General features: G+C 52.4%; 1 protein-coding gene across 1 annotated transcript; it reads left to right on the top strand.

The window, feature by feature from the left end:
* Positions 1-305: 305 nt before the first annotated feature.
* On the top strand, positions 306-10325 carry LOC135575250 (fatty-acid amide hydrolase 1-like). Its single transcript, XM_065071469.1, has 15 exons — positions 306-565; positions 1795-1908; positions 2630-2773; positions 3088-3221; positions 4278-4484; positions 4906-4946; positions 5517-5641; positions 5875-6000; positions 7158-7255; positions 7633-7732; positions 8026-8066; positions 8719-8758; positions 9328-9436; positions 9751-9896; positions 9987-10325. Exons 1-15 carry the CDS (start codon positions 398-400, stop codon positions 10113-10115), a joined length of 1722 nt encoding a protein of 573 aa, XP_064927541.1. The 5' UTR covers positions 306-397; the 3' UTR covers positions 10116-10325.
* Positions 10326-11131: the final 806 nt, after the last annotated feature.

Here is an 11131-nt window from a genome sequence, read left to right on the forward strand (position 1 = left end):
GCAAAGGAGCCGGGTATCTCTGGGGGTCCCCCCGCTGCCTCTTTGATGCTCCTAGCCAAGCCTACTCCCAGAGACACTGAAAAATTACGGGGAGATCAAAGCCTCAATTAGAGAACAGCACAGCAACATAAACAAACCTTATCAAAGAGGGACCACCCAGCACGGAGAGAGCTGAGCTTTCATCCAAGAGCTTTTCCTGCTCTCAACTCTCCTCCTCCCCACCCGCGCTGCTGCTCGTAAAGCAGCAAAAGGGTTAAATCTGTTTCCAGAGAGCCCAGCCCTCTCCCGCCCAGGAATCCTCCCCAGGTTTTGCCTCCCCTCAGCGAGCGGTTGCCCTTGAACCCGGCCGGGAGCGGACGCGGGAGGAGCGGGGCGGCTGGTCGCAGCCAGCCCGGCCATGCGGGTCCCGCTGCCCGCCCTGCTGTGCTGCTCGGCCGCCAGCCTGCTGCTGCTGCTGCGATGGCGGCGGCGGAGGGGGCTCTGGAAGAAGGTGAAGCAGGCTCAGCAGAGGCAGGAGCGGAGCTTGGTGCAGATGCAGATGGCCGTGCAGCGCTTTCGGGAGCAGGTGGGTGCGATAAGCCGCGCTGCTCCCTTCCATCCCCCCGGGGATGGGGGAGCCGGCTCCGCCCGGTCATGGCCTCACTCACCCCGGCCCCTTCCCTTAGCGTAGCCCCGGGGAGATCGGCCGTGCAGCTCCTGCGGGCGGGGGGGTGTCTGCCTGCAAGGGGCAGCTGCTGGGCTGCCAGGCGGCATCCCAGCTCCTAATATGGAGTTATAGGGATTTAGTTTGGTTTGGGTTTGTTGGTTTGTTTTCCTTTCTAAATCTATATATGCATGCACACACACCTCGCCCCCCACCCCCCCCAGCAATGCTGCCATCCCCTCTGTAGCGGGGATGGGGAGGAAATAGGAAACGCCTCCGGTGCGGCGGGGCAGAACGGGCAGCGGCGCAGGCGCCAGCCAACAGTAACCGGCAGGGAGGGGAGGAAAAATCGCGTCTCCCCGTCCCGAAGCTTCCCGGCCTCTTTTGCCATGGCTGGAGGCTCAGCCTGGCTGCTGAGGAGGCGCTAGGAAAAGGCAAGAGACAACGTGCCATCAGCCGAGGCCAAAGTGCAGCCGCCCGATCCGAGGACGGTGTCCCCGGGGGTGGGGTGCGATGCCGCATGTGCCAACCGTGTGGAACTCCCTGCGATATTTGTCAGGCTGCTCGACCTGTGGCTGGGGTGGACTCGCTGGGGTCAGAGTCCAGCTTGGGGGATGAGGTTTGAAGCTTTTTTCATTATATTTGGCAAGTGATGGGGAGATCTCTGCTGGCCAAAAAGAATGACCTGTCTTCTGTCAGCCAAGGGTCTCCCTGTTTTGTGTGCTTCTCTGCAGGATGCCTTGGTGATGCCAGGAGAAGACCTGGTGCCAGGTCCAGTTTAGTTTCTTGCTGAAGCAATGCCTATGGCGATGTTGCCAATTCTCACTGTAATTCAGCTAAGAGCATTACACCAAGCAGTTGCCCCAGGCCTGGCCAAGACCTGTCTGAACTAGGCTGGGCAAAACAGCAGGTGCTTGGTGAAATCAGTCTGGCCAAGAAGGCAAGACTTTAGAAAGCCTGGGTTACTACTGGCCCTGCAGGTTTTACCCCATGCTCACTGGTATCAGGGTATGAGCAGAACTGCGGTCTTGAGGCAGATCTTGCATTTGGTCACCAAATGTCAGGTATTTTTAGGCTGGGTGCCAAAGGGAGAGGAATTGCCCACCAGCTGAGGTAGAGGTGTCTCATTGCCTGTTCAACCTTTCCCTTAGCATCCTTCCGTGAAAATGGTCCCCATTCTCTCTCTGCCTTTGCCGGAGCTCTCCAAGAAACTCCGGGATGGCTCCCTCCCTCCGGACCACGTCTTCTACGCCTACGTGGGCAAGGTGAGGACTGAGGGTGGTGGGGCAGCATCTCATCAATGGTGGGACTGGCTTTCTGGGGAGAAGCTCAATACAAGGTTTAAATGCTGGTTCAAATGTTGCTGAGCTGTCACTGCTCGCTGGTTAGGGCTGGGCCTTTCTGTGCATTTCTGTGAGCAAAAAGAGAGCTGGTTGCCTGGCTGCCATGGCTCTTGGATTGGTTTGGAACAGAGGGGAGCAGCAAGCTCAGCATCTGGAGAGCCCATATTTTTTTAGGGGAGCCTATACCTTCCCGGGGCAAGTATAACTATAGGGAAGTTGCCGAGTGCTGCTGTTGTCTCCCCTCCATCTCCAAATGGGTTGGTAAACCTTGAAGACTCAGTGTCCACTTCCATTCTCTACTGCTGCTAAAGTGCCCTGATGGCCTCCTGGCTTCATGTTTTAGAATTATCATTTTATGCCACCCCAGAAGCTCAGTCAAGAGAACAGGTTCTGCTATTCTACTGGGCTCAGTGCCTCACTCCATCATGGACCAGCCGGTGCTATGGCCTCCCTGTGTCCAGACAGTGTTTTGGAGTTTGATATGAAAATGTCTTGGAAAGGAACAGGAAGAGCTGCCCTGATACTGACTGCCCAGATGGGGAGGTGGAAAAGGCGAAGAGGCAGGTGTTCTTTGCAAAGCAGAAAGCTGTTGTGCAACGCTGCAGGCTGTGTCTCACCTGCGTGCTTACCTGCTTTCCCCAAGGCCCTCCAAATGGCTACAGAAACCAACTGCATCACGGAGTATCTGCAGGAAAGTGAGACCCAGATCCAGAAAGCGAAGCTGACGGAGAAGCTGGGTTTGCTCTATGGGGTGCCTGTCAGCATCAAAGACTCCATCAACTGCCAGGTACCACCAGCACGATAATGTGTGTACCCTGAGATTAATGTGGGCTGAAGTTCAGCAGCGGGAGGAGGTTTGACCTCAGCTCTAGTGAACCTTGTCATAGCTGATGTGAGATGGCCTGCCCTGGTAAGTGATGGGGTTTGCTGCCTGTCTCCCATATGAGCCAATAGAAAACTGGTCAGATTTACTACCAGTAATGTGTGCGTGATGGATGTGTTGTTGGATATGCACGTACATCCTTATATATATAGATAAAAATAGGGGGGCAGGGGGAATTGCAATCCTCTGTTTGGAAACTCATTTTTGTGTGTTCTCAGGGCCATGATTCCACGTTAGGGTTTATAAAAAACCTCAATAAGCCTGCAGCAGAGGACAGCGTGGTGGTGCAGGTGCTCAGGAGACAGGGGGCGATTCCGTTTGTCAAAACCAACGTTCCCCAGTCCCTCATCAGGTAGGTGGGCGCTCGGTGCGGTGGCAGTCCTCCCTCCCTCATCTCAGGTGAGGTTTTCTACCAAGTCTAATTCTCAGTTCCCACTTCTTAAATAACAACACCCAGTGCCCATTCTTAGCGTCTGTAAGTTTTACTTAAAAAAATAAACACATTTACACTAAGGATGAAAATTAACTCTAGTTCCAAATGAAATAAAGGAGCAAAAGAGGAGGAGAAGAAGAGAGAAATCACCGCCCTTCTTTCCTGTGCTGGATGTTTTAAAATCACTTTATTTTAATTTACCCTTCGGGTTGGTCCTGCTAACTATACAGTGCAAAGACATATTAATGGAAGGTGAAGCTAGTTAGCTAAGATAACAACCTTAAATTATCCAGCTCTGAAACCTCCTTCTGTATCTGTCAAGACCACTCTTGACGTCATTGGTACAGAGTGGGGTCAGGTGTGCTCTGCTGGCAGCAGGTGTCCCTGTGTTCTGACAAGTAAACTCTGGCAAAGCTCTTCCGTGGGTGTGTGAAATGCATCTGTAAGGTGACATGGCAATAACTGACCAGGTTTTAAAAAAGCCATACTAAAGGGTTGTTCCAGGCTTTATCAGATTTTGCACCAGTTCTTGAGAGCATCTGGTGTTTGCATATCACTGCAGCTGGCATTTGGGCTGTTCCCAAGCAGAGGCTCAGCTATTCCCTCTTGGGGTGGGGGAACCTGGACCTGTTCCAGGTGGGCTGGTTTGGATGTCCTGTGGCACTCAGGACCATGTGAACGGGCAGCCTTCCCAGGAGGCTTGATGTACCTGTGCTGTCAGAGAGTCTGTCTGGGGAAGGCTTGGTGACACTGAACTTAGCTGGCAGTGAATCCAGGTCCTAGGGCCACCATGAAAAGGCTGGTGGTCTTCATGGGAGCTTTGGGAAGCTCCCACAGACTAAGTGATGTGAATGTAACAACTAGTGAATTACTTAATTACCTTCTGAAAGTCTTTTTGTAGAGGCTGGGGCCCACACCAACAGATACCTACATTCATCTCATTTTCAGTATATCTCCCTCTCTCTCTCTCCCTAGCTATGACTGCAAGAACTTGATCTTTGGCCAGACCTTCAACCCTCTGCTCTACACCAGAAGCCCTGGAGGCTCCTCTGGTGGAGAAGGGGCACTTATAGGAGGAGGTGGGTCCATCCTGGGCTTAGGAACAGATGTAGGAGGGAGCCTGCGTTTCCCCGCTGCCTTCTGTGGGATCTGTGGACTCAAACCTACTGGGAACAGACTCAGGTACTGTGATTAATGCAGGGATGTCTCTGGGTGAGACCCAGCCACCAGCCTACCAGCTGCTGTGCTGAGATGCTCCTGTGGACAAGGGGAGACTTTGGAGGAACTGGGAAGGGCTTGTTTCTCTCTCCTGCCCAGCCTTTTTTGGAGCCTGTATGGAGGGAAGCATCAGTTCCCCCAGAACAGAGACAGGGAACCTTCTCCATCTGCATGCTAAGGGGGTGATTGTTCCTGACTGACAGGACATAAATCATTCTGGCCTAAGTTGGGTCCCTCTTGGGCTTCCCCTTGGCCCTTCCTCCTGCCAACCACTGCACTGCAAAGGGAGGGCAGCGTTTTCATTACCCCTTGCTACTGCTTAAATCATTTCCCTTCAGTGAAAACTACTTAGCTGATGTATTTCATGTGTCTCTTTTCTTCACAGTAAAAAAGGAGTCGTTGCTGGTGTCCTTGGGCAGAAGGCAGGTAGGAATTTATGGTTGTCCTCCAGGGAGAGCAGTGGGGCAGGGCTGAGAAAGACCCTCAGCTGGTTGTGGGAGATCCCCAACATGTTCAGAGAGAAAAGCAGGTTCCCTTTCAGGGTCTCTTTCAGAGAGCCATTCCCACATATGACTCCTGAGAAACTGGAACATGCATGAGCTGAGGAGGAGCATGTTGTGTAACATATAAACCTCAACACACCCTGTAAGCCCCAGGTTGCTGCACTGTCTGTCACTGCTTCATGGGAGGAGAGGTTAGCAGTCAAAAGTGGTGTGTTTTGTTGTCCTTGTGTCGTAATCGACAAAGTTTTTTTGTTTAATTTTGTCGATCATGAAATGGAGACATCAGGGCACATATTGATGGATTAAAAACTCTGGGTCCATAGCAAGGGGCCTGCTGGTGGGAAAGCACCTGTAGGCATCCACAGCTCAATTCTCAAAGAGGATCTGTTGTTGACACTAGATTAAGTCAAAACGATGCTGAGAAGTCCTGCTTTTGCAGGACATACCCTTGAGAGACCCTCCACCATGAATGCTTTCTTCTGGTCTCTTCCAGTGGTTGCTGCAGTGGGGCCGATGGCAAAAGACGTGGAGAGCCTGGCGCTGTGCATGCGGGCGCTCCTGTGCGAGGACATGTTCCACCTGGACAGCACAGTGCCCCCCCTTCCCTTCAATGAAGAGGTAAAGGACCTCAAAGGGGACAAAGGGCTCTGAGAAGAGCTGCCATTGCTCAGGCTGAGAACACCAGTGGCTCCTGAGAGCCTTCCACAACCCATTCCAACCTGCCAAATGCTGCGGGTGGACACGTGGGCACAAGAAGCGCCGCTTTCCAGACTCACCCTGCAGCATGGGTGTGCTCTTGGCTCCCGACGCCACTGATGTCCTTCCAGCTGGCACTTTGCCCTTTTCTGCAGGTGTATTCCAGCACACAGCCGCTCCGCATAGGCTACTATGAAACCGATTTCTTCACCATGCCAAGCCCTGCCATGAGACGTGCCGTTCGGGAGGTGAAGGAGCTGTTGGAGGATGCTGGTCACACGGTAGGCTGTTGCGTGAAACCAGTAATCGTACTGCATCTATTCTTCCTTCCTACCATGTCTTTGGGATCCATGGGTAAACACCAAGCAAATTTGGAAAGGAAAGTGGGCCTGGAATCCACTCAGCTTCCCACAGCTTTAATGAAAGTAGACAGCTGCTTCTGGAAGTGAGAAATTCTTCATATTGCAACTTGATTTCTCCTCTCAGCAGGATCTCGGTGCTCTTTAGGTGCTGGTGAACACAAAAGGGAGCCCACCCCAACACATAACACACGCTGGGGAGCAGATACACTGCTGTATGACTCGTCTGTGGTGGGGGTGCATTTACTCACACCATGGCTGAGATCCACATTGTGTTTGGTGCTGTACAACCCAGGTCCTGAGGCAGTGCCCGTGTGCAGCTTACAGTCCTGGTGCTGTGTGATTACTGCCAGCTCAGCCTGTTTCCTGGGCCCGATGGGCCACTTCTCTTCAGTGGCTGCGACGAGCTTGTGTCCAAGTATTTTTTTAGTCTATTCTCAAGCCAATTTCGTTTCTTCTGCATCATAGCCTTTGGCAAGCAGTTCCACAGACCTACTGCATGCTGCATGGAAAGCCACCTCCTATTTTTTGTATCTGGAAACAAAGGTCTGAGGAGAAAGTAAAAGGGCAGTTGCAGATGGCAAATCTTTCATAGCAAAGGAGCCCCATATTGAACTAGACCTGTTTCTAGGGTCTCAGTTTTTGGGGTGCAGAGCAGAGGTGGTCTCCTTCCTCCTCTCTGCCATTTCAGCAAGTCACCTCCTGTGCATGAGGCATGGTCGTGGCTGCAGCATCCCCCTTACCCCTGCACAAGTGAAGTGGGGAGCACAGACTCCCCACTTTTGTCACCTATTGCCAGGTTTGGAGGGACATTTGTGCCTTGGGTCTGCTTGGAGGTCAGGAGGCCAAGCCCATCCTCTGTGTTTCAACTCACCAGTTGTTGCTCGAAGGGAAAACAGCTTTTTCAGGGAAGGATGGACAGGATGGGGAAGACCTGGTGCCCTCAGATGCTGGAGGCTTTTCTGAGGGCTTGTCAGGAAATCCTCAGCCCAGCTCAGCCTGTTGCCAGCCCTTGATGGCTTATCCCACACAGCCTGCTCGTGCTTGTGCCGCTAACTCCTCTTCCACTGTCCTTCCAGCTGGTGCCTTTCGAACTCACCAGTGTGGACCGTGTGATCTTTAATTTCTGCATCAGGGGGATGTTTGCTGATGGGGGCTCCTCCTTTCTCAGGAAATTGTAAGTATAGCCTGCAACACTTGGGTGTGATCGGTGCCTTTGTGAAAATCCTGCCTAGGGTCTGGCTAGCACCCAGATACAGGTAGCGGATCTGCTGGATGTAGATAGTGGTTGATATGTACTGGGATTTACTGGGGAACTTACCATCAAATGATTGAGATGAACCTTGGGTCTCTTTGGGATTGTTACCAGCCTTGACAGACAAAGGAACCTGGGCACTGGTACCTTCTGGATACTGTGAGCATCAGAGGAGCCCAGAGGAATGGAGCAAAACTTTGTCGCTTAGATGTGCTGTTTAGAGGGGTTGGCCTTGTGAAAGATGATCTACTGTGATTGCTTCCTAACACTGCTTAGCTAAACACCCTTTTCTCTTTCAGCAAAGGAGAGCTGGAGAACAGCAGCATGGGCCTGTTTTTCTGGTTGTTGAGGTCACCAGGCTGGCTAAAAACTGCCCTCTCCTGGATTGCCAAACCCTTTGTAAGATCCATTTCTTTCTAGCGTAGTTTAAGTTAAGCAATAGGTGAAGCACAACTTATCTCCCATGGCAATAAGGCTTTCTCATAGAGAAGTCTCTAGCTGTTGCTGCCTGGCTGTGCTTAGACACATCTCCGAACAGGAGTGATGCTATTTCTGTTCCTCCCTTCCCCGCTTTGGGTAAAATCCATGAGCCCTGTCTGATCACAGAGCCAACACCTTGTATTTGTGACAGTTGTCTCAGAGGACAGGGCTGGTAGTAATGTAATATTTCTTTCTTTCTTTCTTCTTCTCAGGCGCCTCGATTTTCAGATATCCTAAAAAGTATGAGAGCAAAGTGAGTAGATCTGAGCCTGAGCAAATGTGTGAATATTTGGGTTTCTCTTTTGGAGAGCAGCAGTGTTTGCTGTGTTAGGGACACTGCCCCATCTGCATGCATCTGCGATAATGTAAGGCAGAAAACACAAGGGTGGGAGCAAACTGAAAGCGGTTTATGTCAACACCATAACCCTGTAGGGTTTGGCAAACTGTTCTAGTGCTGAGGGTGGGAAGGAGGGTGGGGACTCACAGCGTCTTGCTTAGGAACTGGATGAAGCTTGGGGAAATGAAATAGGGTGTCAACTTCAGCACTGGTTAATGCATCTGTCATGCCATGAGGTGGGGGCCCCGTAAGAGAGAGGAAAGGTAAATGCCAAGGGAAGGTTTGCTTCTCCCTGATGCTGTTGGGCATTTAGTGGTGAGAAAGGACTCAAATCCCTGCACTGATCTGCCTTCAGTCTTCAGCCCTCCATCATGGGCAGAAGCAGATGTAAGACCTCCAATGTGTCAGAGGAAAACCAGGACTTTGCCACAGTCCTCTCTTCCCTTGGCTGCAGCTCCAGGAGCAGAGCCAGCCTGTGCCCATCTGCTTTTTGATGCTCTTCCCTGCCCCTAAAGCTGCTCTTTGCAGCTTTCATTTGTCTTTCATTGTTTGTTTGTTTGTTTTTCAGCACAGTGGATGAAGTCTGGAGTCTTCACTGTGAAATTGAGGTAAAGTATTGCAATTCGGGGTTTGATAGTTTTTGGTTTATTTCTCTTTGGGAAGAGGCAGATTCAGTACCCACCAAGGTGAGGAGATTATCAAGTCACTGATGATGAGAGGTAGGAACCATAACATCATTCCTCAGCGGATCTCCCTTAGATGTGTAAGTTCTCAGCGCATTTAGAGATCAGGATGACACATAGACATATTCATGATCCCAAATCAGACCTGAATTTTTTAGTCCTACACTTGAAAACACTGGCCATCAGCTGCAGCAGACTTGCCTTTATTTCCATTCTGGTTTCCTCAAGACCCATGCCCGTGCCCCAGGTTGCTATGTGCCCCCACATTCAATCCCCACCTCCAGCTTTAGCAAAGGGGAGGGTGCTTTCTAAGCTGGGAGGGCTGTTGGCCAAGCAGCAAAGGATTGCTGGATTTTAGCAGGATCTGTCCTGATGTAGCCTGATGGCTGCTCCTGGAGAAGGGCTGAGAGCCCAGCTGGGCACCCAAGGAGAGCCTCAGCCAGCAGCCGTGGGACAGAACATCCAGCCCACTGACCACCAGCGTGTTTCCTCAGGAGTTTTGCCACCAGTTCATCGCCCAGTGGAAAAAGTTGAATCTGGACGTCATGCTTTGTCCCATGCTGGGCCCGGCTCTTGGCATCGGCTACCCTGGAAAGCTCTCAGGTAGGACCGCCGATGGGGAGCCTTTGCCTGCAGTGTGAACCTGCTGTGGCACTCCACCAGTATTGATGAGAAATGTTCCTCCTCCCCTTGCATCCCCAGGGCACTGGCCAGCTGCACCCCAAGGCAGCCCCAGCCCATGGGGTACACCCAGGAGAACCCACCTGGGACATTTGGGAGCCAAGGGGCAGGTTTACATCCTGCAGCCCTTGAATTCCCAGTACAAACACCCAGGTAGCTGGGAGGTCATTTAGGCAGAGGGGGGTGAAGGCTTTCCCTGCATCAGGATGGTGATGCAAGCTCCCCCTGTCCCGCAGTGGCAGTCAGCTACACCATGCTCTACAATGCCTTGGACTTCCCTGCTGGCGTGGTCCCCGTCACACTGGTGACGGATGAGGATGAGGAGGAGCTGAAGGGCTACCAGGGGTACTTTCGGGACTGGTGGGACAGGACCTTGGCAAAGGTGAGTGGCGCCAGGTTCCCCAGCGGCACGAGCATCCCCATCCCTTCCCATGGACGTCCCCCTGCCCTCTGCCCTCTCTTTGTGCCACAGGCTTTTCGCGGCAGCGTGGGGATGCCCGTGGCCGTGCAGTGCGTGGCCTTGCCATGGCAGGAGGAGCTGTGCCTCCGCTTCATGAAGGAGGTGGAGACCCTCAGCCTGAAGAAAAACATGATCGTCTGAGTCCTGCACACTCGCCCAGAATGGGATCCAAGCCAACATCAGCGCAGGTCACCTTTTGGTCTGCCTCACCCACAGGACTTGTGCTGCCCTCCGCAGGGACACGGTGATGCCTGGGCTGGCTCTGGGGTGCGAGGGGAAAGCGGGGCGAGCTCCGCAGTGGTGGAGCACTTCCACTCATTGTCCTAATACAGTATTTTTTGTTATTGGAAAGTCTGTTATTTCAGGTCTGTGTTTGTGTGAGGGATAGGGGTGGATTTTAATAGCCCTCTCAACACCCTCCAGGAAGTGCAAGAACTTATAAATGGGGAAACTGAGGCACGGGACTGGTTTTGTCTGAGTCATTCAGCCTCCTACTTGGAGTGCTCTAGGAAAAGGGATTTTCCCCTCCATTCTCAGCTTCCTGAGAACAAAATGTGGTGTTTTCCCTGCTGCGGAGCAGCAACCTGAGGTCAAAGCTGTGCCTGCCTGCGGGCTGCAGCAAGCAGGGCAGGAGCTGGATGGCTTCCCATGGCGCAGGGCTGCTGGCACCCGGCACACATGGAGGGGAGATCTGAAGTGATCATTGACTCCTGTCTCTGTAGGCACCTGCTTTCCCCAGAGCAGAGATACAAAGTGCTTCAGCTGACGGTCTTGCGTGTGTAAAGCAGCATGTCAGGGCCCTGCACACCCTCCTGTTTGGCGCAGGGGCCACATCAGGTTTTCCAGCAGGATTTTCCAGACGCTGACACCAGGATTGGCAGCAGCACCGGCTGCTCCTGGCATCTTTCCAAAGGTTCTACAGAAAGGGATTCCGCTATGCAGAAGTGTTTTCCCAATGCAGCGATGTCACAAGCGGATTGCAACAAAGCTCTGGCAAGATTTGTTTGGGTTTATTTTAATGTATTGTTTTTTGTTTAAGCCAAAGTCATTCAAAAGCATGAGGTCTTTTCAAGGGCTGGGCAGAGAAGTTTGTCCCAGCTGAGGAGAAAGCCACCCCCACCAGCCTCATTCTTTATCAGCAGGCTTGGAAAGAAGGA

This window comes from Columba livia, chromosome 8 (genome assembly GCF_036013475.1).
Source record: "Columba livia isolate bColLiv1 breed racing homer chromosome 8, bColLiv1.pat.W.v2, whole genome shotgun sequence".
Taxonomy (NCBI): Eukaryota; Metazoa; Chordata; class Aves; order Columbiformes; family Columbidae; genus Columba; species Columba livia.